The following is a 27,890-nucleotide window of genomic DNA, read 5'->3' on the forward strand; positions in this document are numbered from 1 at the left end:
ACATTGTCGTTTTAACTATTCGTTTTGTACACGCATCTTTATTTTTAGCTGCCATAAAATTCTTGCAGACACATCCAATCCTTTGTATAATTATAATTATTTATTTGGAAAAGATAGTATTAAAGTGTTGAAGCATAATAACGAAAACATTAAATTAATAAGTATAACTAAACTTTTTATGTTTGGATTTAACTGATATCTTTATTACTTAGAAACCTAAAACTGAATTATAAATTAGACTACAACAAGAACACTTTGATTCCGTTAAAAAATATATAATCATAGAGAATCTTCATATCTTAAACATTGGAGTAGTACTTATCAGGAAATAAATCATATCAAATAAGCTTCAATTTAAGCTACCTAAGCTTTATCTATTACGAAGATGTCTCTGCATTTTAACTAATAGAATTTTTAATCAACTTGCTTGCGGCGACGCCACGGCACGAGTACGCCAGATTAATGTAATTGGACGACGTCGTCACAAAGGCAAATTGTAATCCCCCTCTTTCATTATACATGTCCGTAACACAGCAATCAGACAATATGTAGTACTTTTGAATTCAACATTTGAAGAATATTGATGTTATTCTTTAAAATTTGACGAGTCATGTTCCAACTATTTTGATATGTATGGGTTAAAAGCTTTGACATCGGTGCGGATAACAGAGAGACACTTGAGAGCAGTCACTGTCGGTACGGCTTGGACTTAAATCGGCCGATATTCGCAGTCGTTAGGAGCGTCCCGAGTGTCGGAACAATTAAGTTGAAGCGGCGATTGTGAACGGTGCCAAGGCGGATGTAGGTCAGTAGTGGACCCGCACAACTGAGGTACGGATTTCGGACCTCCACTCCACTCCACTTGGCAACGTTCTCGCTCATGATCACATTTAAATGTCTATCATAATTGAACTCTCTTAACTATATCGTAAACAAGACTAACTAAACGCTTGCCAAATACTTGCACAATTTACTTACATTGTCTTCTACGCTTGTTTGAATTTCTCTTTGCTTATGGTTTAATTTTAAATGCAACATTGTATATACAAGAATATTCTTAAGTACGCTTCATTTATATCAACTGTTTTGATACTATATGTAGCCTAAAATCAAAATATTATCAATATTTAATTTTCTTACACATTATATCGAGAATATTTATAAAATTTTTAATATTTTACATATTTAGTTAATACGCATACTAATTTACTCCAAAATTTAAAAACATTTCTTTAAATTTACATTAATCATCTCCTAATTTAACTTTTATAATTAAAAATTAGCGTTGATACCACATATAAGTAAAAGTAAAAACTACTTGGAGATTTTTATACGATTATCTTTTCTTTAACGGGGCAGAGACTTTAGCACAGCATATCCTAATTTGAACGTCTGATAACTTTTTTCTAATATTTGTAATGTACCTTCAGACATTCTCTTATCAGTCACACTATTAAAAAGATTTACTGTTACCCAAGATTTTGTCTACAGAAAGTAATTTTTATATGTATATTAAAAAAAAATTATTACCGGGTTTAATTTCAGACCGAAAAGTTTACTTAACTGTAACCTGACTCGTTATTTAATTTAACTATTTTATTTATAGAAATTTCCACAAAGTAAACTAATAAAGCAAGAAATTTATCACTTAATACAAAATAACTCTAAAGACAAAGATTTGACGTCAAAGGATAATAGAATTCAAAGTTTCCCGAAATCGACGCAAACTTTTCATTTGACTTTTGTAATAAAGCAAACAGGACATCGTTTATTTATACTTTATAAACAAAAATTCTATAAAAGATACATTTACACTTATAAACTGCATTGTTTATGTAAAAATAAAGGAATTCATAATACATCTGACATCACAATTCCCATATTGGTTATGCATGAGATACGCAACCCTGAAAGAAATATATGCATGTATAGAAGTTAAAAATAAGGACATGTACATAACGTTATTAAACTAATACACAGACAAAACAATTTCTTTCTTTAAAGAAAAAAACTCATTACAAAAAAGTATCTAATATTTGTTTATAAATTAATAAAATATTCAAAATAAAATAAACTCTTTATTTCTGTTCGTACATCCGATAACGTAAATTTGGCAATTTTATTGGGCTCTTAAAGGTCGGGAAGGTTTACTTCTGACGAAGAACTTTTCATTCATTTTATGTCCTTCATTGGTTGGATAAAATACGTTTTTTTTTTCTTTCATCCCAATAAGATACGTAAGATGGGTATGTAAAATACCTCTTATTCCCACACTGATCTTTTTTCTAAAGTTTTAAATGAGACAAAGCACAAAACATTCTCAAGCAGCACTATATAAATGGGACAGAAAAGTGTAACTTTCATAATACGAAATAACGACCCCCATTCTTTGTTCTAGATTACATGCATGCATATATAACGAAACTAGTTTTAGTATAATATTTCGTGCTGGTAAATTGTGCTCAACCACCTCGCAATAAAGAATATTTACGCTAACGCCGAATAAAGTGGCTGTAAGAGTATTTTGGAGAGTGTAAAATATGAGTGTGGCTGCCGTGAAATGAGCTTTTGGCTTCCTGTCAGCCTGAGATGCGATGCATTTTTTTAGTGTTAAAGCAAAGAGAACAGCCGAAACAAACAATAAATGACGCTGGGATATAACATAAATACCAATATATATAGAAATATGTAAATAAATGTATAATGTATGTGTTTAGAAAAAGCTAAAGAAAATGTCTATCAAACTTTAAATTATTACACAGCTTCTTTTAAGTTGCCATAAATGCGTACCCTTCCGTAATTCACTAAAGCACAAACTCCAAGCGGGTATTATAAGATAAAACATGGCAACTTTAATTCAAATAATCCAGGATCCCGCTCCTCAGTTAATAACCCCTTTTTAAATAATACATTTTGAATCCCAGTTTAAGTATTACAAATGAACCTATGATTTCATATTTAGATTTCTCTTTAAAATATATATTAAATAACTTTAGTATTCCGAATGGTTTTAATAATATTAAAATTGTTTTTTGAACAATTTAAATTTGTAACGTTTTCAGAATGTTGTATAAAATGGCCGTAAGTCAAAAATAGTGAGCAAAGGTTATTGAACTCCATATACATGCCGTGAGAATTTGCCTTTGTAAATAAAGAAATTAAATATTTGGTTTGCCTCCAAAAGAGTCAAAGCTTATGAAGTCTGCCGCATTCAGGTTAACAAAAATAATGGATTCATTTATCTGCTTCAATATTGTAACTTACTTAATTCAAGAGCTTAAAAACTTTTTTGTTAGCCACGAATATTTTTATACTCACTTAAATATTTAAAGTTACTTTTCATTATAAATATAATTTCGTTAAATTTTTATACGTTAAAGGTTACTTAAAGAGTAATTTCATTGAAATGGACATATTTTGACGAAAATCTAATATCATTGGTACTAAGATCATTTCTAGTTGACTGTAAACTTGGTAAAATAGTGTGCATAGCGCTTCGCAACCAGCCAAGCGTGATGCAGATACCCCCAAGCGGTGTCAACCTTCCTTAAATAACACGGAGCCTTACCTACAGGCTATAGTAACATTTCCATCACGGTCTTAAGTCTGTTATCTCACGAATAATACATATATGTATATTAATTAATCACTTAAAACCTGTTAAATATTAATTAAATTTTAAAATAACATTTCTGATAATATAATAAGTATAATCCTAAATAATTAAAAAAAAAGTCAATACAAATAAAATAAAGAGGATAATTAAAAAGTTGCTAGATATAATACATGTATAATAGCCTGGCTTATAATAAAAAAAAAGTTTTCATTAAATCAAGTTTAAATATCCCTGGTGATGGCAAACTATAAATAGTAATTAGGGCAAATAAATATTTAATAGAGAGACGAAGTCCAATAATTGCCATAGTAGATCACAAGGACTATTGCATGTAAATAGGAATAAACTGCTACAGTACAATGGATATTTAGACAATAGTTTTAAATAAATGTTACTACCACTCAGTACAACGAATACGCCTAAATTATAAATACACAACTTTTTAATGGATGTGTCAACGACAATTTGAAATCAATAGATAAATGGTATCGTTGAGTTCAGCCGGTGATAGTTATATATGTACTATCGCTTTTACTGTTGAAGTTATCTATTCATTTTCGTACTTCGTAAAATATTTTAAATCATCCTTGTTCGGATATAATATATATATATTCAATTGAATCAAGCAAAAAATAAGTGCGCTTTTGATTTTATTGCCTAATTCATACACTTATTGTAATGTTAAATGGATTTATGTGCATCACAGCCTAGTGAGGACTAGCACACTTCAAAACGTTGCAATCACACTAATCAAAATGGAGAACATTAATTGCAGCTATCAGTAACTTAAGTAATATGTAATATGGTAATGTCAACGTCTTATAGATACTGCTACTGCACTTGTTTATTAAAGTGGGTGTCGTGTTATACAGTCCGTTAATATGTCCGTTCAATATACACGGCATTTAATACCATGCAATTGAAACCCGGTCAAGAACGATTTGCGTATTCGATATTGTCACAGATAATAAATGTCAGAACAGATACAAGGAATTAATTTTTGAATGAACCATAACATTATTTTGTCTTTACTAGGAATTGTTAAAATTTTTATTTAGTTTCTTTTTTTTTTTATTTCAAGCTTTCAGGATTTTTTTTATGCTCATAACAAAACTGTAACGGAATAAATTCTGTACAGTGACATAAAAAAAGCGAGCGCAGATAAGGAACTGAAATGCCTCATTTGTCTTTCTCTCTGTATTATGTATGTTTGCGATAGAATCAGAAACTGTGGAAGGGATTTGGATAAAATCTGACACTACAATTGTTGAATCAACGGAGCGGATTATAAAACATTTTTTTTTTTATTCTAGTATCTAATTTTACATTGAAAATATAAGTCCTTATAAATCAAAGATATAAATGACAGAAATCATATTAAAAATTATGTATCCATGAAACTAATAATCAAAAACTAAATAATGTTTTATTGTACCGTAGGGGACAGTTGTATTTTTTTTTCTGTTAACTTCCTCTCGTACTCATCAAATCAATATTTTATTATTTGTTTTTTTTTTATTTCACTATGCAAGGACGCTATTCTTTTTTCATATATTTTTATTTCGGCTGAATGTTTAAAAAGCAATGGAAAACGTTCATAAAGTTTTTATCAATAAATTTTTTGAAGCGGAAAACACCTATGTTTATAAATTTACTAGCCTTCTAAATGTGTGACTTCGATCACGAGGATGTAATGGTAGGATATTTACAGAATGAGGTCTGCTGACCTACGATCATAGCTTATTCCATCAGCCAGAACAAAATACTCTGAATGCAATCTTTAATTCAACTTCTCCCTTTCATTTTAGACTAAAAAAATGTTTTCTTATGAAATTATTATGATTGTGATTAGATTTTCATATCTAATTTGGATTTTTTTTTTAAGTTCTTTAAAAAATTATCATTTATCAAGTTAGAGTATAAAAAAATAATAATATACAATAATTTAATTTACATTTATTTAGTGGAAAAAAATATTGGGAATATGTTTTTTTTGATAAATTCATACACAGTCTAATTTAAGTTAAATGTATATACATTAGTCTTTTTACGTTTAATTCATGCCTCTTGACCTGATAAAGATTTCACAAAATCTCTATATTATTTTTGTAGATGTCTTGTCTTACTTTTAAAATAATGAGAAAAGTAATTATTTGCACAAAACTTCGCTAGATGTGCTTATATAGATTTTAAAGGTAAATAAATGTGTCTATGTAATTACCTTTTTATATACAAATATAAAAAAAAATATTTTCAATTAACATTATTTAGAGTAAATTACAGCAATATATTTTGAAAGATTTTTATGTTTAAATTTAATAGGCTATTAACATTTTTAAGCTTTTTTATTCTTTCAAAAATACCGATAAAGCTCGACTGGCCACAGTGGATCAATTTGTTTTATAGGCGGACCTGTCTATAAAAGACGGCGACTGACAAATTCTCTTGAGGGTCGGCTTAATAATTTATGAAGTTACGCAAAAGTGAACGCCTCTTCTGAATTTAACGAACACGATCCCAAACATTCCCATAGTTTTAAAGAAATTATTTAATATTTCACGAATGCTTCGTAACTTAATTCGTTTCAATATAATATCTTCCTCCTTAATAAGTAAAGCCCCCAAGAACAATGAATTCATAAGATATGCTTTCACCGAGGCGGAGTTACATAAATGACTTCAATAAGCACGCATGATAGAGGACAGGGTTCCCGCGAAATGGCGAAATTCCATCCGCTGTAGACGCGCTACTGAATACAAAATTCACATGTACTCCAATTATAGGAAAACGATTTGGTACAAATATTCTTGGCAGACTTGCAAATTCCAACTCGAATCAGCAACTTATATTTATTTAGAGAAACAACCCCATAGTGTTAATGTCACTTGTCCCTGGTGACAACGATTTGCTCTTGAGCGTCGACAATTAGTTTTCCAAATAGTCATTGATAGTCTCCACAAAAGCCTTTAATTTGTTAATTATATACATAAATTATAACATTAATATAACATGGAGGCTTCAGAGTTCAGAGAGCTAGGTTCTAACTATTAGTTATGTTTAAGTAACAGTTTCCTTGTTCGTGACAGTGAAGAATTCTCATATTAGTCATGAATACATTCTTGCAGCAATGCGCTAGCAATGAATTACCTGTCTTTGTCCTTTAAACACACAGATTCAGCATTCATCATATGCAAAATTCCTATTAACGTGTGATAACAAGTTTACCGTGCTTTCTCAGAATTATGATATGACTATCTCACATTCTCTACAAGAACTTTTAGTTTTTGGACCGTTATTTTCGCAAGCTACACAATTTATAAAATACGGTACCACAACAATATCATTCCTCTTAATGAGCAGAACCCTGATACGTTTCAGTCTTCATGCTGATTAACAATCTAAATAAAGTTTCGTCACGTAAATAGTAGTAGCTTTTAAGGCTCTTATTTTAATTAAAGTAGTCGATGAAAGTCTTAGGGGATCTTATCTACAATCATTGGACCTATTTTTGCCGGTCCAATGATAATAATATCATTAAACATAAAATTTACTGCATATATATATATGTATCTTGATAAATTATTTTGTTTAATGTTTCTACTTATAGCCCTTTCTCTGGTTTTAGGACGACAAGATACCTAACGATGCATTTCCACTCCAGGGATAATGGTATTAATCGCTGGTTACCTTATAATATTGACTACATCCTGTTCTATTTACATCATACATAAAAGAACTTATATACCATAATGCCTACATATATTTTCATCAAAAAATTAAAGAACATGTATTTATTTACATAAAATACACATATTTTGCATTTAATAAGTTCAAATAACAAGACGAAGGACTTCCAGTTAAAGTATTTTAAATAATTCTTCTCTACTCGTTTTACAAATGCAGATTGAATGAGATACAAGCCTTGTTTTTAAATTAGAACTATATTACGCAGTTCTATTTCTTTAAAAAATATTTTAATATAGAAACCGTATATTTCTCTCATAACTAAAGCAACATTTTTAACATTGCCTAAGATTTTTGCATTTTTATATCTCGTACACGCTTTTTATTTTCAAAGCAAAAATTCTGTCTTTGAGTATAATTTGAAGAGAGATAATGTAAAAATGCTATTATTATTTAATGTGATAACAAAGGTTAAAGCCGCAGGCGGGGACAATCTAATTCACATAGACACTCTCTGGGTTTCAATTTAGCCTTTGTATAGTTCAGATACTAAAAATTTCAATTTACATTTATATCAGACCACATTAATTATGTATATAATAACTTTCAACATTCATAAATGACATTGCTCAAAGAAAATTATACATACTTATAAAATATTCGTACTTAATATGGAGGCATGTAAAAAGTTAATAATGTAATCTTAATTAAGATTTAAAGTGCTGCGGTTGCATGTACAAATATTACGAGGTACTTAACTTAGGAAGATAAATATTGAGAAGAGCACAAAAACTAGGCAAATCCGTAGCTTGTGTGGAAACGAGAGACGTTCTACAGTCACGGTATTGCGGACTCAAGGCACGTCCGAAATCCGACACTTGGCACGGTTCACATTCCCGCACTTAGCTATAATAGAAATTTTAACTTTTAATTACGCCTCTTCAAACTTCACGTCGTAATCGTATGTACGGATTTCTAAAGTGATTACTACCATTCTCAATTGCTTATGCAGATGGTAACGATTCCCAATTAAAGAAAAATTTCGACAATAGTGCTTTATTGAATTTTGCAATAACGACAAAATATAATTTTTAATTATATTATTCAATATACATTTTAAGAAGCCACTAGTATCAAATAGAATAAAATAACTATAATCATATCTTCACACATATCAAACATTTTTATTCGAAATTTGAAAACTATCTTTTTACAACTTAAGTTCTATAATTTAATAAAATATATACCGTTCTGTTTCTAAACGTATTGAAGTTCATAATAATTTAAAAGAGAAAATGAATTTGAAGACGCTACAAAGACGTTGGTCCAAGTCGGGCCATTTATATGGCGATAAAATTACTAAGAGCAGTATTTAAAGTAAAAGAGTCGAAAATAAATAGTGAAAGGAACAGAACTTTAAGCGAATTGCAATATAAACAAGAAATAATGGTGAATAAATAGAAGGAAATATTTCTTTATTGGAACAATTCAAACCTATATTCCACGCCAAATTTTATAATGATTCCATAGCATAAAATAATACTAAACTCGATTTTATTTTCTTTTTGTTTTATGTTTCTTTCATTTAATAAATGCTCTTTCATGGCGATTTTCTGCTACGCAATATTCATCATTTACAATATTTACACAATCGAGACACGTAGCTAGAAATCTTTGTTGAATAAATTAATATTATTTGTACAAAAAGAATCGAATAATTAGACTCTTAGAAGTCTTTGATATTAGGAAAATCTTTAAGATAAGGTTTTGGCTATTAATTTTTTTTATTAAAATTGGTATTCACACTTAAGCATCACATTCCATAACATTTCTTTCAAGTAACGTTAATAAATGTACTATTATATTGTTGGATGAACGTCATAGACTAATAGGAGAGTAAGGCCTTTAAATTACCCGTCTGTAAGGTCAATTGACGGGCTAATCAAACCAGATACCCTTTAATATAGGACAGTCTTACTATATATAAACTTGTGTGTTAACGTGTAATAAATTTTAAAGCTAGTAGAGCCTAGCTGTGGTCAAGTTACTACAGCTCGAACATGGACCTGCTCGATCGGGGAAGTACCACCCTCTCACAGAAGATCGGCGTGAAGTAGCCTTCAGTGGCTGCATGAGTAAGAGAGTCGGTTGCCCTTTCCCTGTTCCCACCCTTTCCTGCCATTTCCTTATTCCCACCCCTCCCTTTTCCTTAACAATCAAGGTTGGCAAAGCATCCGCAACATCTATATTGCGGATGTCCAAGGCGACCGGTCACTACTGCCCATCAAATAGTCCGTCTGCTCGTTTGCCACCTTTCACATAAAAAGAGGCTTTCAACTCTTCCATCAATAAGTATCAAAGTTGCAATAGTCTTATTTAACTTACATTTTAATTTTAAACAGAACTAAATACGTTTGTAAAGCAATAATTTATAGAAATGAATTAACACAAATAATATTATGATTTCAAATAATCCCCGTCGTAAGTAAATATAGAGGAGAAAATAAAACGCATTAACTGTAAAACGCTATCTGAGCCGACAACAAATGAACATTTGTTATTCATTGTAATCTTATATATTTTCTCAATCCGACATCAGCTGGCAAACATTCGATTAGGAAGCAAACAAACAAAACGGAAAGCTTTTAAATATTTTTTATCGGAGTTTTTTTATAAGCAAATCATCATAGCTTTGTAGTTATTTATTTAAAGAAAAAAACATCTCCGGGAACAGCAATCTTTGCCGATACAGAATTTTCGTATCGGACATAATACTGAGCATAATAACGTTGAATCTATTCATTTGTAAATTTTTAGCTTGAAATATTTGTTTGCCAACTGTATAGATTCTGGATATATAATGTACCCAATATATTTTATTATTTAAAGGAAACATTTCCGAGTGTATACAATATATCGAATGCACCATTCAAGTGCATGAAGGACGTGAAATTTATATGTTGGAAGTTCTCAACGGGAATGAACTGTTGGATTTAGGAAGCCGGAATCATTCCAGTAAATTTAATCAAGCATCGTCTATAATTTTAAATGATTTTTGACAGTTTTTGTGTTTAAAAACTAACATATATTTGTATTTTTCAAGTGCATTAGCATAGCTGGTATTAAGGTCTCAATAATTCCTATATGTAAAAGATTTTATTCTACGATTTTCTAGAATTTATTCTACGATTCTTTAATATAAAAAAATGACAAAAATGAATATTAAGTAGAAAAGTCATAAAAATAATATAAACGGGAATCCAGAGCATAAAATAAAAGTCAGTGCAAAACTCCAAATTCTGTGTAAGTTTGAAGGCTTTCAATGGGTATGGCCGTTTAGCAAAAGTTTAAGTAGAACTAGCGAGGCCATACATTCTCTACCATTCAGACCTTGCATGTTTAATCCTTCTAAATAAATAAACAAGAAGAGCTCCGCGTATCACTGGAAATGTTAAATATATTTTGTTCATAGTGCCAAAACTTGTAAGCTCCGCCAACCAAAATATATGAAACTAAAACCCGCTGTGATTTCTATTGTTTAAGAAATATTTCCAGATTTTTAGTTTTTACATGCTTCATACTCAAGCTCAAGCTTAAAATTAGAGCTTGGGACGACAAATATGTACTGTGGGATCTACTCCCTAAAGGTATTCATTACGAGACACACGAGATGTTTACAATATAATAGTTATAACGAAGCCAATATTATGAGTTTTTATAATAATAACATTGACAATTATAGACGGAATATAACATCTATCGACATATCATGTTAAAAGCAAGTCTATCTTCATACGTTATTTAATACTTTTTTTGTTACAAATATATATATATTTCTTATAATTATGATTTAATATTTATTAAAATTCATCTCAAAAGACAATTGAAATAAGCTGCATAGGCCTTTTCATTAGCAATTCATTGGAAGAAAACAGAGGGTTCGTAAATTGAATGCGAAGTAATAAATGGATCCCCTGCATTTCAATGAGCCTTCAAGACGCATCTTACTGTGATTGATTTAGTCCCAAGGAAATTATTTCTACCTGCCTGGGGTTCACCTTTCATTCAACTCTATTGGATATTTCTTTACCTTGTTCGAAATTTAAAATTTAATGATAAATTACATTTAATCGTAGCCTACATTTAATTGGGTGAAATAACCATTTTGCGTTATGAGTACTAAACGGTTTAATTAATAATGCATTATTAATGAAACGGAGTCATCTTAAAGTCGAGTAGTGGGACATTTATTGCCGCGAAGCGAATGTAACTCTTGCTATGTTTTAATTAGCGGAATTCAACGCAGGCGCCGCGCCGCGGCATTCTACAAATTACAGTAATAACTAAAGCAGAACATTTGGAACACAATAATATATTTAATTGTTACTCTGGTTACGATATTTTATTATAGCGGTCCGTATAATAAACACTGTCTTATTTAATTCTATCACACTGAAATATACAACACGTTATTTAATTATAACAATATATATTTGGTACAAAAATATATATAAAAAAGTTCGGAACTCAGAGCATAAGTTATGCAGTTGGAAAAGGCGTCGATCAATGTCTTAGCTTGTTTCTCGGTTCCTACAAAATGTCGAAATTCCTGACTGAATAAATATTCGAGAAACTAAGTTTGTATACATGTGTGTGTACGTACAGTCGGAGCGCTAGTATGTGTTTCCTTTGAAGCGAATCGTAAAGTATAGATGGTCAATTTATGGTGGCAGCGCTGTAACCCGTTCCGTTCGGAGCAGATTTACGATGGCATCCCTTACGAATACGATTACTTTTGCGGTTTCTACAAACAAACACGTTATAATGCCGTTACACTAGAAATATAAGATAGATAACGGTTGAACTTAATTTATTTGATACAATGATTTCATTACACACATACCACTAAAATAATGTACATTACAAATACATTTATGTATGTAAACACACACATAGGCATGTGTGGGTTTCTTACGTAATTAGGCAATAACGAGAGGAGAACTTTTATTTATATATAACATTGTACGACGTTTCTTATCCATTAACGGACAATATTTTACTCAAAAGACACAAGGCAAATATAAGATTATACATTAATCATGCAGCAGTAAAGTCTATTAAATCTATAAAATATTAAATATAGTATCATAGAGAAAGTTAATTTGATATAACCTACATTTGAAATAAATTTATTTATTATTATATTTTTCTTTACTTTATATTATTAATAAGACACATTTAGAAATACTTGAAGCTTTATACGATTGTGAGAAGTGCATTAAATTCTCAGCTAAAACTATTTTGCTTGTAACAATTTAGCGCTTTACCTATTAATCATTTTTTTGTGACAGCGTGATCTAGTGTCACATTACTGCACTCCAGATATCTAATATAAAATTTTAAATGGTTTATATTAATATATATGTATGTATTATCACATTTTTCATTATGGCTCTTACGCGTTCCTACGATCGCGAGATATTTCTTTGAATTTAAAAATCTTTCTCAATATGACATTCGTTATTTATTTTGAAAAAAAATTATTTGCACGAGTTGTATTTCGTTTATTAACTTAAAATGGAATATAAAATTACACAAAGTGATTAGAAAAATCATAAAATAGCGAAAAAAAATCCATCTTAAACAAAACTGTTTTTGTTTGCGGCTTTGCTTACGTTTGTTATTATTTAACAATTGCTGAGGCGTTCATGAGCTATCGAAGCAAAAAAAATTACAAGAAAGCTAAAATTAGTATAGCTGTAATCCATGTCGAAACTTAAGATTTATATAAAAAATTTACTACTTAAATGTTCTATGTAATTAAAATCACCTAATATTTAATACATATATTAACTAAATGAAACATAATTCTCCATTCTAATGAAACAAAGTACATTGCATTTATTGATATTATAATTTATATCTGCAGTGCAAATCCGATTATATTTTCTATGAAATAAATATAATATATACCGCATATTAAAATGTAATCTAACTGAGTAAGCATGTTTTTTTATGCTGCACTTCCATTAACCAATTATTAGGTAATATTCAGCTGGGTTTGATTACTTGAATTTTTAACCGCACATGCAATTCTGCTAAGTGGAAATGATTCTACAGAATCAATAATTTACACAATTAAGAACTGAATCACTATTATTACAGGGATAATTAAAACTTTAAATGTAATCACATTCCTTTTAGAAGTTTAAAATAACATCAGATAGTGATAGAAAACTATCAAATAGATTTTATTTGTAATCAATGTTGCCAGTAGCTATCGTAACGGAGATGGATTTGTGCCTCGTAATTATTAATGTCCCAGCTATATACATCATACAATGTATATTTATGTGGAAATAATATATATGTTTATATTTTATGTATAGAATATATAAGATATTGGTGACTTTTCTAAATCAAGTTTGGATCCGGACTCGGAGAAACGGTCGCGGTATATTGGTTGAAAAGCAATTTCCAGGCTCATTGTTCTTAAATTGCGTCGCACTCTATTCCACATTCCACTTTTCCATGACCATTTTCCCTCATTTTATACACTACCAAATACACATTGAAAACAATATTTGTATAAATTTGAATACTGTCCTACTTATAAGCCTGCGTTAATACAGAAAGAGCTATCCTTGAAGGTGCTTCCATAAATCGAATACAACATTAAACAATTGAAAAACTTCTGATGGATGTAAGTTTAATTCAACGCTAAATAAGATGATTGCTGGACTAAATGCATAAAGTTTTGCGACAGTCACCTAATTTATCGAGCCACACAATCGGAAAGGTTTTAAGTATTGAGGTGTTTGCTTGAAGTTTGTAGAACCGTCCTTTGTTCGACAGTAGCGAATGAAAATCAATTTTACAGATCAATTCCTGTGAAACGGTGTTCGACGGGCCGACAGTGACGATGGCTATGAATACAAGTTGCCGCATCGCAACCAGCTAGTAATATCCTATACGTTGGACGGCACGCCAAATGTCTTAAATCGAGTTCAATGTAACCTACCAATCGCTGAGCGTTAAATTTATGATGTATGTGATAGAACAAGTAAATCAATGTTCTTACTTTGCGAAGCTACATAATGTCATGTACACTAAATTTCGTTATGACTTCTAACAGATAGCTAAAACCAGCCAGTTATATGATACTCAAGCAATACAATTATTCAAAATCTACTCTTCATATCGAATATCAAGCTGCTCATTTTTCAATATCAATATCATAGCGTGAAACAGTTCGTGACATATTAATTTTGTAGCCGCTACGAAGCGTGAACTGAGCTTCAAAACATTGATTGCCTTTTTATAAGCTGTCAGCTAAATCTGAGACTTAGTTCTATTCATATATTAAAAAAATACTTAGAACCAAAGAAAAGAAATTACAAAATACTATTAAAAACATAAAATATCATCAAGATTAACAAATGTTCTTGATTAATGACGCGACGTTATCTTATTTTCTTTGTTTATTATATCAAAAACAATCAAAATAAACTGTTTTTCCGGCGGGTTCCGGCTACCGCTCGAGGACGGAAGTTCACATCTGATTAATGAGCTCGATTCACCGACTTGTAAATAAAGAGTATTAACAAACTTATCACCCAGGGTAATGAAACTTCCTAATTGTCGACTTTTAACCCTTGAAAGTTTTTTCAATCTCGGTTACGCGAGCGTGTTTTTTATATCTTCGCTAATAATTTTACAGAATTTTTATTTAATTATTCGGAACGGTGCTGAGTAAATTTTATAATTAGGTCTAGCTTTTTTTTAGCTTTAATTAAAAATATATATTTTAAATTTTATTTTTTTAAATCTAGATCTGATACCGAGTTCTAGTACGTAAATTTATCCGAGTGCGTATAACGTTAATATTTATATTTGAGTTCACAGATGATGCGGCAGAGTAACTTTTCGATATGTTATTATTGGCAATACATAATACTAATTTAACATAATCATGAGATGTAAATATCTTTATTCATTTCACACTATCGTTTTATAATATTATAATTAAGTTGAATTGAACAAATGTGGTACAATGTTTTTTTTTTTTTATTTTCACTAGGCTCCATATATTTTAAGTTAAATATGTAAAATTTGACAAAAATTTATGAATAAATTAGAACGATTAAAATAACCATACGAACCACTATCGAAGAGTTCCGGTTTATTTTGTATTTTCGTATTATATTTCATTTAGGTTAAACGTTAAATATATATAATATTTTCAGTGTATTTTACTCTAAGAATATTGTTTAAATTTCTAGGATAATTTTTAGGTAAAAACAAGAATAATTATTTTAATTATATTACAAGGAGCATCAAAGTAAATAACAAATTTTAAGTCATACTTTACAATTTTTATTCTCTATTCAATAACATACATTGTCAGCGGAACTTTTATATGAATAAATAAATTCTTGAGCACAAATTGGTTCAGATGAATTAAAACGATTTCAGGAAAATAATTATTCTTTTAATACTTTGTTAAATGAAATATGATTTAAACAACTTTATTTTTTAATAAAAATCCGTATATATTTTTTTTTGATGTATTAATAAAAGCGCTGGACCTTATACAGCAGGAGAGGTACATTAACATCGTAACGTCAATATATCAATAGATGATCATATGTTAATTATTTAAGTGTCAATCACTATTGAACTAATTTTTTTTTTCAAAACTTTCTACGTTTGTCAACGTTGTTTGTAGTGAACATTCAAAAAATTTGGTTGTTTATAAATTATGAGTTTGGTAACTTCATGTACAAGGCACTTAGACTTGGATCTTCGGGCGTTGTTAGTAGGAGTCTCAATGATTTTCTTATTGTCTATTATTAACCCAACGACACTAAAGATCTACTTAATAAAATTAATAATATTGAATTTTTTTACATAAGTTTATTTTTCCCGCCTAGATGTAAAATTATAAAGAAGTAAAAAAAAATCACGCTCAGAGATTATTCGCATCAAAAGGTGTTGCCACAAAAGCTCCGTTGTCAAGATAGATGATTTTCATCGCCTCACAGTATATAACAAGGCATCCGGCTTAACCTTACAGTACCCATTCATTATGAACATTCACGCCACACAGTCATCAATAAAACACACATTGTATGAATTCTGCTAATACGAGACAATGGCATTGCATAAGATAAACCGATACTGCAGATTTCGATGAAAGGATTTCTTAAACGACTTCTTTCGAGAAATGGGTTTATGAAATAAAGTTTGTGTATTATATTGCTGTTATCATACTTATTGTACTTTTCATGAGAATCTGAAATGATGCAATTAAATAAGGAAGAACAGAAATTGCATGAACCAAAATTATATTTTGAGACGAGAGATTTTTGGCGTGCTATGCGCCACACTTGGCCGGCTACCAAAATGTATCAAAGCCAGATTTATGTGCAACGGCGACGAAGGCTGCGATACTATCTGTGCCTGCGGTATTGTTGCTTCATGAGAAATAGATGCAAAAAATATTTCCTTGGCTGGTTTGCTTTGAAATTTATAGCAATTAATACAAGCTACACTACTTTTATAAAAGCCAAAAGTATATATTAATTTTTTTGTATTTGTATATAAATCACTCCAAAACTCAAAATAGAAAATATTTTCTGAAATAAAAATCATAAATTTAAACATACCAAGTGCTAAAAGTACTGCTATAATATATTTACATTCGAAAAGGAACTTATAGCGAAATACATATAAATTTCATCCAATCTCAGTTTCCTTACTTTAAACATTTCAATAAAGCTTCTAGAGCAACGCCAATAAGGCGTTTCACACAATAAATTTTATATGAACATAAATTTAGGATACATTTTCATAGGAATATCGAACTCCATGTGAACCCATAAATTACCGGAATGAACGTCTTCTCGCTTCTATGATCGAGAAAATAAATGGATGCACAATTTTTCGTGTTCCGTTGGAGCGTTAAATTATGCGTTTATCATTTAGGGATGTTTACAAACAGCGTCCCGCGGGATAAAATTGAAACGACTGGAGCGATGCCAGCTCGGAGCCAACACGCAATTTACTATTGTTGGTATTCTATTAAGCCATATTATTAGGGTTCATAAAATGATAGGGAAACTTTCATTTAAAGTTTCAATAAATTATAACATTTTATTCCATTAATAATGAAATACGATCTTAATGTGGCAACATTCACATTAGTGAAGACAGAATAGTTTCTATAGCATATAAAATCCCAAGCTTTCCCGTTTTGGATCTGTGTATATATAACAATCTAGAGAAGCATAATATAAACACGTACGTTTTATACATGCGCTTGGTGTATAATATCCACTAAGATATGAAAACATGAGAAAGCGAACAAGTTATTTCTCACATAATAGATTCGCTAGTAACAGCGAATGACAAGATATCTTCGCGAGACACTCGCCGGCGCTGTTTATCACTTCCGTTAGATTACCGTTATCGTGCTTTGAGGAAACCTAATACAAAATAACCTCGAACCTACTTGACTTCGTATAATGGTTACAAACCCCAAGCACATATATATTTGTACCAGTAGGGATAACTATTAAATTTCCCATACCAGAAACTTAATTATAATCTACGATTTTATGATAATAGCACATATTAAAAGACTTTAAATAAGAAACTGCACTAGAATACTCATTTGTCCAGCGAAAATGAGGTAATATTTCGCATTTTCTATACTATTCTATAATAGATGGCACTGTGAGTAATCGAGGATTCTGAATAATTAAAAGAAAATGTCTTTTTTCTGAAGCCGAAAAGTTATTGGACATTATTCGTATCGTCTGCGTCGAACCCGCTGGAGTAGTTCCAACAGTTTTACACAATCATTCCACTCAACTAAGCGTTGAAATAAACACTAGCCGGCAGGTATGAATTGCAAAAAAAATTAAAATAATTGCCGCTTCCGTTGTTGCGACATGTTCAGGTCATATATACTACATAAGGCATCAAAATGAGTATTTGTTTGCCCCTACTGATGGTCTGATTATCGAGTCTATTGACATAAAATAATGGAAAATTTGTATCAAATCAACAGCTGATTTCAGTACACATTAAATAATATTAATTGATATATATATTTTTATAAATAATACAATGTGTATATTTTTGATATTCTGAAGCAAATAAAGCTAAACTTATGACTTTATACCAAAACTACTAAACGGTGGCAACTCATTTGTTTTCTTTATAAAACTACATTAAAATTTATTTTGCTTTGTTCTAACACAATAGATGTGTAACCTGGGAAAGATTAACTGATAACAGCTGTTAATAAAATGATATACAGTTTATCGAAACAGGTCGTATTCATGAACGAATATCATGTCGCTCGACTTATCAGCAGACGAGACAACAATGACTGTGACTGTAACTATATATATATATATAAGAAGTAAAACAGAATCAACAATCAGAAATTCCTTCATAGGAAACCGGGGCCAATGAACAAAACAATTTTCATTTTATTGTTATGACTAACATGTTTCTAATGAATTGTGAGCTGTTAACGGGTGAGTGCACAACATCAAACGGTACATTTCCAATTAGAAAACATTGATTTGAATGTTTACTTATCCCTATTCAATTTCCGGTAACGTCATAGTGTCGGTTCGAATGAATGAATCTTAAATATAATGAAGACTAAAATGAAAACATTCACATTCATCTAATTTCCACTCACGTGTTTCAAATTAGAGCGTGTCGTGCCGAGATTTATCTCTCACAAGGGTTAATGCCGCGTCAGTCAACGTGAGGTGTCTGTCAGATCGATTTACACAAACCTAAGCGCAAGCAAGCTGTGTAGCACAACCAATAAAACCTCGTTTAAATGAACCCAGCACGGCTCCGAACGATTCCAATTTCATCAACATCATTCAAAACGCCAAACTCTATAACTGCTCATATTTAAATGCTGAACAATTTGAAAGCAACAATAAAAGCTGTATGATAAATGATGACGGTGCACAGAAGAGTAAATGAAAAGATCATACAAAGATTAAAACGTGATTTGTAGTTGTAATTGTTCTGTTGTTTCCGTTACTTGTATGCGGCTTAAATTGTACATTATAGTTGTGATTAATGTTTCTAAATAAACGCATTCGGAAAGATCTTTAACGTTTACAGATAGCAATAGATATCAATATGAGGAATTAATTAAAATAAGTCGTTTAATTAAACAGTCGTTTAATTCTTTTAACTCAATGATTTATAAAAATATTTAAGTAATCATTTACACATAAACATTACACTAGAATTAGGTGCCATTTAGAACTTTAATGAATATCTTAATAAGCATTACAGAATGACGCCTCCATCACTTCCATCTCCACTTCCCGTGATCACAGTTGTTGAAAAGTAAATGTAACATTAGTTGAATAATAGTAAAAAGGTTAAATGAGTTATATCAGAAAAAAATTGCAGTAATTAATATATAATATACTAAACAACTAAGGCGTCATACGAAAACTTAAAATTATATTTATTTGCATATTTCTATTCTTTAATAAAATATTATGAGATGAAATAGTACTAATCAAATTATCATTACATTCAGCTTAAAACCGATGTCATTAAAATATGACCCATATCATCATCAGCCTATCGGAAGCCCACTACTGAGCATAAGCCTCTTCTCGCATGGAGAAGGTTTGAGCATTAATCGCCACGCTTGCTCAAGACGGGTTGGCGATTTCAAACTTATGATTTGAAATTATAAGTTCAGGTTTCCTCACGATGTTTTCCTTCACCGTCCGTCAGTGGCGTCTAAATACTGTTAGAAAGTACATATGACTATGAAAAATCACATTGGTACTTGCCAGGTTTCGAACCTGGCCCATATATGGTCTTGTTAGTTCACTTTGAACTTCGAGCAAAATGTTAAGGTAATTATTTCAATATTTATACATTTATGAAGCTTATCTTGACAAATAGTAGTTGATTTATGTTATCGAAATAAATAACGGTCACAAAGTACACGGGGTTTAAATCTGTGTAACGGTATCAAATACCGAATAACAGTTCATTGTAAATAGGTTCGTTTTAGGGTGCGATAAGATCGAAGGCCATTGAGGTGGGAGCTGTCAGAACAATCACCTTAGCTTTGTAATATGAAACCACACATCATGCGTATGAGACTATTGTTACCTCTGGACTTGCGCTCCAAGATATTGTTCCTACTGTTCATTATAGCCGCAGAGTATTCCATTAAAACATATAATCTCAATGGAAATGAAATGCAAATCATTTCTAATTATATAAATAATAAACAATGTTTGTATTTTATTTTGATTAATTAATAATGGATAAAGTATGAGTATGAGGTAAACTGTTATAATATCTTATTGCTTGTTAAATAATGGACAAAATTCTTTGATGTATGTCTTACTCCTTTCTGAAACTTTACGTTATATATTTTGGACCCAACATTAAACGGTTTTTCAGCTAAATACCAGCTACTAACTCATAATTGTGTCCCCAGACATATATATATATATATATATATATATATATATATATATATATAGTTTGAAACAAAGACATGGTTTAATCCTATGGATCAGTATCATTGAATGTTTGTCTGTCATTATTAAGCCACCAGTCGATGTAGTACGGCGACGTGTTCTAATCTCCGAAAATTACTGACCCTGACAATGGCGTTCTCCCCTCAGACAGATTACTAGATTACATTCGAGCGTCACCATACATGGATTCATATCTAGGTATATATCTACTTTGTTGATTAAATACTCCATATATAAAAAATTAAAAAGTCCTATAAAAGGTGATTGTAAATAAACTTTGATACAATTTCTAAAAAAACTATTAATGCATATTCAGGTATCATTTACATAACGACTAGATAATATAAAAAAAATAAACACGTGGTTTTTTAAATAGAAATGTCATTACTTATTAGGTAGCGATAACATTATAACAAAACTACGAAACATCGTTTATAGCTCGATTATACTAGGTCGTTTATGGCTTAATTTAAGCGACGACGCAAGCTCTGAGTCAATTACCTGCGCCGGCGCACGAATCCGGTTTGCAGAGATATCCCCCCCTTCAACCCTCCCCCCAACTGACAACTGGAACTGATCGGGCATTGAAACCTTCTGCTCCCAGTGACTTCTTACAAACGGAATCCTTAACGAATTCCTTATTGTTACACAGATAAAAGATACTTCATGTTGAATAAAACTCGCTAAACGTATTGTTGTATGAGAACAGTATAGCAGATGTGTATATTTTCGAAAAAAATAAATAATCCATTTGAACCTTGTAACGAAAATTTTCATCTTAATATAAGTTTTTCAAAGATTTTTAATTTCAATTTTATCATTTTCCAACAAAGGTAATAAAGTAATTGGAGCGGAGATAAAATATGATATCAAGCTTATGAATCCAGGAGAGATATTTTAATATGGTGAGTTTTTTGTGCCGACGCTGACGCTACAGCCTGAAGAATGCTTGTTACTTGTTAATGATGGCAAATTGTCCCCGTCTCGCCTATAGATGTCCAAAAAGAATTCGGCCTGGCTATTCGTCGCTTTAAATTAAATATTACACAGACATAAAAATGCTATTAATGTCTCTTAAAAAATTAGTTTCATCAATTCACAGAAGTGACTACAAAAAGTTACTTGCATAAATAATTTATATAATTTTAATTTTTGTGGCTTATTTTCTCCTCTCTCCCTTTTTTAAATTGAGATTTAATGCTAAAAAATTATCCTTGTCGGATATAATATTTGAAACAAACATTTACAATTAAAATTTATTACATTTCATAATATTTTAATTAGGGTTTAAATGGTACTTTAGAATAGTTTATTATTTAGTGAATTAAGCCAACAAAGTGGATATTGTAAGTAGATGTTGGTATATGTACACGCGATGGCCTCCCGCGGAGAGCAAACAAAATAAGAGCAAGACAAGTCTGCGTGTGATAACATCATGTTTTTACGATTCGTTGTTTTGCGATTTTTTCTTCTCTCTTCGGTTTATTTAAGAACACTGTATAGTTTTTTAGTCACAGCTGTACGAAGTTGTATAGATGTTATGATCTTTATTATACACGTAGCTGAATATCATGTTTTATGAATATTTTTTTTTGAGAATCATTCAAATCTCAATATGTATATTTTTATATAAATCTTATAAGTTAAAAAAGTAATCGTTTATTTAGGTCATGTATATTATTTAATAAATAAGTTTTGCTTGTTTTAACTCAAAAATAAGTTTGGTGGAATATCCTAATATTAATTTCGTTCGTGCGGCTTCCTGCAGACATAATGTGAGCAAGTTTGCGTGTGGAACTGTTTTCCTACATAATATGATTTTAGTAAAACCCATAAAATTCTTTTTATTTCACAATTTACTACATTCTTTTTTAAAAAAAAATAATAATAAATTATGAATGAATATTTAAAAAATTAGAATCTGTTGACATGAACTGAGGCCGAATTTGAACCCTTTAAGCTTATTACAAAATAAGTTAATTTAAAATACATTATTTACTGCGGGAAATATGCCAGTTCCGAGTTCGTAAGATTTCTTAGGATCGACAAAGTGTGTTACATTTTCAATTACAATATAAATTAATCTCATCTTAATACTATTAATACATATCCTTAGTGCTGTCCTAGGAGGTTTTGGAGGCGAGCGGAAAAGCTTTGACAATATAAACAGGTGCGTTATCATAATTGCAACGATGACTATTAAAATGAAATCACTACAAAGTATGTGTATATAAAATTGAAGGATATTTTAATATAAAGTTCAACGATTCACTAGTTAATGGTTCAAGCTAGATAACGCCTCCCTCGTGTGGTCTCTAGGTGATAACGCTCTATATCACTGTTTACTTATCATTGATTAAATAAATTCTCGTTAGTACTCGTTGAAGGTAAATAGTTTACTAATCATTGCGCAAGTTTAGATTGTTCAATTTCTATAAATAAATCAATGTATATATAAAGTCTGCTCAATTTCTAGGCTTTTTTCGGTGCAGATATGAAAAATAAATACTTTTATAAAATTAGTAACTTTTTGGGAGTTATATTAAATTTTATCGGTAATCACTAAATATTAATATTTATTCAAGAATGAATTATTCATAAGTATTTATCTATACACAAAAAAAATAAAAATTCTAGTTATTATATATCGATATATGTATGGATATCTTCAAGATCTATAACTCGTGGAAATACTGTTTCAAAAGTTTATAACTTTCAATTAGTTCCCATTGGGTTATAATTCAGTAACTCTTAAGTCTTACCTCTGTGATGTCTGATACGATGGTGCGTCACAGGCCGACAGCAAGGCTGTTCTTGATAGGCTGTCCAGGAGTCAGCTAGTGCCGACGCCAACACAACCCATACCAGCCCCGCTGCCCACTGCCCCTGACCGCCCATTGTTGACCCTCCTAACTACCGGCACATTCACCACCACTGCAATCACTTGGTAATAAAAAGTTCATATAATCTAGTTTTTTTATAATCGAATCATCAAAAAAATTCCGGATATCTCCAACAATGTTAAACTGTTTACATGACGCATCTGAAACTATTCCCGGCGAGATAAACTTTCTGTAGGAATCATCAAAGTTGAACGGACTTTTGGCAATTAATCAACAAGGTATCGGAGTACATCTAACATGAGCTTGTAATCGCTGAGACAGTTTTGTTCAGAGCACGTGATTTATTTGTTCTGAGAGTGGTAATGTCGCGATCGTCGGTACGTGTCGTTTGGCGCCGGGCGTGGAGACGTGCGTCAACATCATCGCTACGACGAGAACTGAAACACTGAGCGCGCCATGGGACCGCTTTGGCACCGAAACTATATACAATATACAGTGTGCACCGTCTGCTCGAGACAACGGCTCTGCCGAACCTCGCAGTCGTCCTACAACGTGTATCCTTAGCGTTAGACAAGGAAAGCAAAACCAAAAGCCGTTCAAACTACAAAGCTCCGACGAATGAGGAAGCTTGCCGTTTGCTGTATTCGTTTAAGGAAAAGTTATAAGTTAAAAACTTTTGATAATTTTGCCGATTCGGTATCTTGGAATTCATGTGGGGGAGATTTGACTCCGCAATGACCCTCGTTGTCGTTACGAACATATTGTAATGAAGGGGATGCTCTTTATAAAGCGTAGTAAATTTACCTAATTTATGTTTTACGTTAGGATACGCACGAAAAAGTTTTATGTTTTTAAACACGCGAAAGGAAACAGGCAGTTTATTTCGCTATGACATATGTTTATTAATAAGTTACGTAGATTATGACTCACGTCAAACATGTGTTAGTCCTTAATAATCACAGAGTATCTAAACAAATTGTCACAACCACATAAAGTGACATTGTATCACCTAATTTATTTATAATTTCTGTTAATTGGCTCGCTTAATGCTTCAAATACTTACAATAAAATTAAGTTATTTTTATGCTATAGGATAAATATTCTTCCAACGTAAGACTAGCAACCATACTCTCAAAAATACCTAATACTTAAGATGACTTTGAGTGAGGTAAAGAATAGTTAGTATTATTTTAGGAATACCAATGTCACTTAAATATTAAAGTACAGTAAGAATAACAGACAAACCAGAAGAGATTTGTTAATATTTCTTTTTAAATATATAAAATGCAATGTAACTTGAAATCAAAGGTTATTTCAACAAAGCTTTTATAAGTTTACATTATTGTTGGTGACAATCTTTATTAGAACGAATAAAATTACTTTTAAATAAAACCTACCTTGAAAACCACAATTCTTTAACTTTACCACAACAGTAAAGTTATAAATAATGTTATTTGAATAAACTGTAAACAAGATTAAGCAGAGTAGGGTTAGCATTATCAATTACTCATCCTCTGAGTCTACGTCGGACCTCTGGACCTACATTAACTAACTTACTTAATAACTCTATTATAACACGACCTCCATTTGCATTATTTAATGATCAGTCCATATTAACCAGGTCACCTTAGTTCAAAAACGGAAATGACGTCATTTTTCTATATCATTTCACAAGATACACGTATATACTATATATATATTTGTTTAAGAACTCAATTGATACATTTAAACTTTGTAAACTTCGTGGCCCGTTTATAAAATGGAAGGTGCTACATCTACCGTCGCGGTAAATTTTCATCAGTTCTTCAAGTTTTTCAATAAAAACTTTCGACGACGCGATTTACATACGATATGGATTCATTCATTTCGAAAACGCTTTTTTACAGTGGAGTGATGAAGGTTTTTGGTGTATATTCAAGAGGAAAACTTGTTAGTCTAAAGATTCAACACAGATAATACCGAAGCATTAATATTTATACAATTCCAGGGCAAATTCTCTTGAATCGAAATTAAAAAAAATCCCAATATAGTTCAGTTTAAAAATATATTTTCTCCGATACATTTTCTTAAATATATTACTTTTATAACATTGCAAAGCTTTTATATTAAGCATTCATGGAATTGAAAAGTAATAATAAACATATTTGAAATCAAATAAAGCTTTACTGAAATCTAGGAATTTTATTATTCCTAATGACATAAATGTTTGAATGCAATAATTTCTACGTAATGGTATTAAAGCTCGTGAAATAATGTTGCGTGTTTCTTTTATATTCTTTAGCATAAACATTACCCATCCGTAGCTTGCACCGTAATTTTCCTTCGACGTTGCAGCCATATTCGTTTTAGTGGTAGCAGCACAATAATACCAACATAAAACAAAATAGCACGCACGTAGGATCGTAAAATGCGCCATATTAACAGAGTATAAAGTTGTGTAGGCGCTTATAATACATTCAATTCGTTTTCGGTGTTTGCTGGAGCACCGTTTCAACTGTAATTTAGCTAAAATACAAACAATGATCAGCCGCAACACTCTTCTAATGCATTTTGTAATTCACGTTAATGAACATTAGCTGCATTGTTTCAATACGGGGCACGGGCTGCAGTTACAATGAGATACATTATTATTTTAATTCCTTAATAATGTAGACTTAATTCATTTAATGAAATTGTAAAAAGTCAGTGCACTAAAATTTCAATCGAGTGTTATGAAATGAAGTTATAAACATGAGACGCAATGAAACTAAATTTTAAATTTCTAATATATTTAGAATTCTAGAAGTACTTATGTAAATTTAATGAGTAGCTGTGAGACAGAGGCTTTATTGGACTTTACTATGATTGGACGGATGGCTATGCTAACAACGATCTAAGATGGAATTGCTTTTGCATCTATAACCTTTAACTTGAAAGCATCTTATTTCAATTGTTTTATTCTATTTCTGAAATAAGGTGTACTTATGTCATATAAAGTGTACCTACATATATAAATAAAATGATATTATATCATGGTTGCATACAGAATTATGGCTAAATATTTTCCATATATAAATAACATTTTGCAATATTTATCTACTAATGTTATAATACTCATTGTATGAAGTCATATTTAAAGAATCTGGATATAAATATAGTGGCATTCCGCTCGGGTCGGTTACGTTTACGTGAAGGGTAGACAGGGGTAATTGATGAAGCCGACGTGAGGCCGCACGGTTAACCACCTCCGACGCCTCTGACAGCGATCTTCCTTTAACAGTTATAATAGGATTGTATGTAAAAAAAACCAGATACCGATAAATAACCTTTGAACAGTACAAGACAATAGCTGTAATACATTATCCAAAATTAATAAAATAATGATATATACATATGTATAAATATACAATTAAATAACCATTCAGTAATTAATGTATAACGGCTTTATCTCATTTTCAATATAAAATGACAGGGAAAGCGGGAAATTTTTATTAACAGGAAATAATAAGTGAGCATTGTCATTACTAAACTCATTAAGATACAAAAGCTCATTATGAAGGCAAATGCCCACTATTCAAATCGCAAACAAGGAAAAACTGCCGATCCAGCATCGTTTAGGCCCTATTGTTGGTCTTCTAATAATGCTTACCTACCAATTGCTGCTCCCTTACTCCAATTAAAATAAACGCATTGTTAAGCTAATACTATTCAATAACTAATGACATGTATTTCGTATAAACACACCAATATGAGCTTTTTGTTTTATTCGTACTGTAATAATTAAATTTAACGAGGAAAATACTAAAACTGTTTTAATAAACTGACGCAAAAAGACCGCCATTATTTTATTTTATTTTTTTTCATGATATCATGTTCGCATACTATGCAGCATCTAACCTGTGGTTATAAATAATTAGATTGAAGTATAATAGTTTTAATTCATAGGAACTTTACCTTTTAAATGAATAAAACTCGCGAAAGTCTTAGATCTCATTAAAGGAACTTTACGTATTTTGATTATATCATTTTGTATAAGCCTAATATTTAAAGCGAGTATTGTAAAAGGATTCGAGTAGACTGACGGGGAGACGGGCTTCGTTTAACAATATTTACATGACTAATGGGCCTCAATTTTACATAAAAGTGCAAAAGCGAGTGAACTTAGGCACACCAGTGAAGTGGTCCAATTTGCATGTTTTATGCAGCGGC

The 27,890-nt window shown here is 30.9% G+C and overlaps 1 protein-coding gene across 1 annotated transcript in view; it reads right to left on the reverse strand.

Annotated features, from left to right (window-relative positions):
• Positions 1 to 24,209, reverse strand: part of LOC116766166 (semaphorin-2A-like) — a 38,791-nt gene extending 14,582 nt beyond the window's left edge. The window contains exon 1 of the mRNA XM_032655893.2: positions 23,622 to 24,209. Coding sequence (XP_032511784.2) covers positions 23,622 to 23,757 — 136 coding nt within the window. The 5' untranslated portion in view covers positions 23,758 to 24,209. The remainder of the gene's footprint in view (positions 1 to 23,621) is intronic.
• Positions 24,210 to 27,890: the final 3,681 nt, after the last annotated feature.

The sequence above is a fragment of the Danaus plexippus genome, chromosome 15 (genome assembly GCF_018135715.1).
Source record: "Danaus plexippus chromosome 15, MEX_DaPlex, whole genome shotgun sequence".
In the NCBI taxonomy this organism is placed as follows: domain Eukaryota; kingdom Metazoa; phylum Arthropoda; class Insecta; order Lepidoptera; family Nymphalidae; genus Danaus; species Danaus plexippus.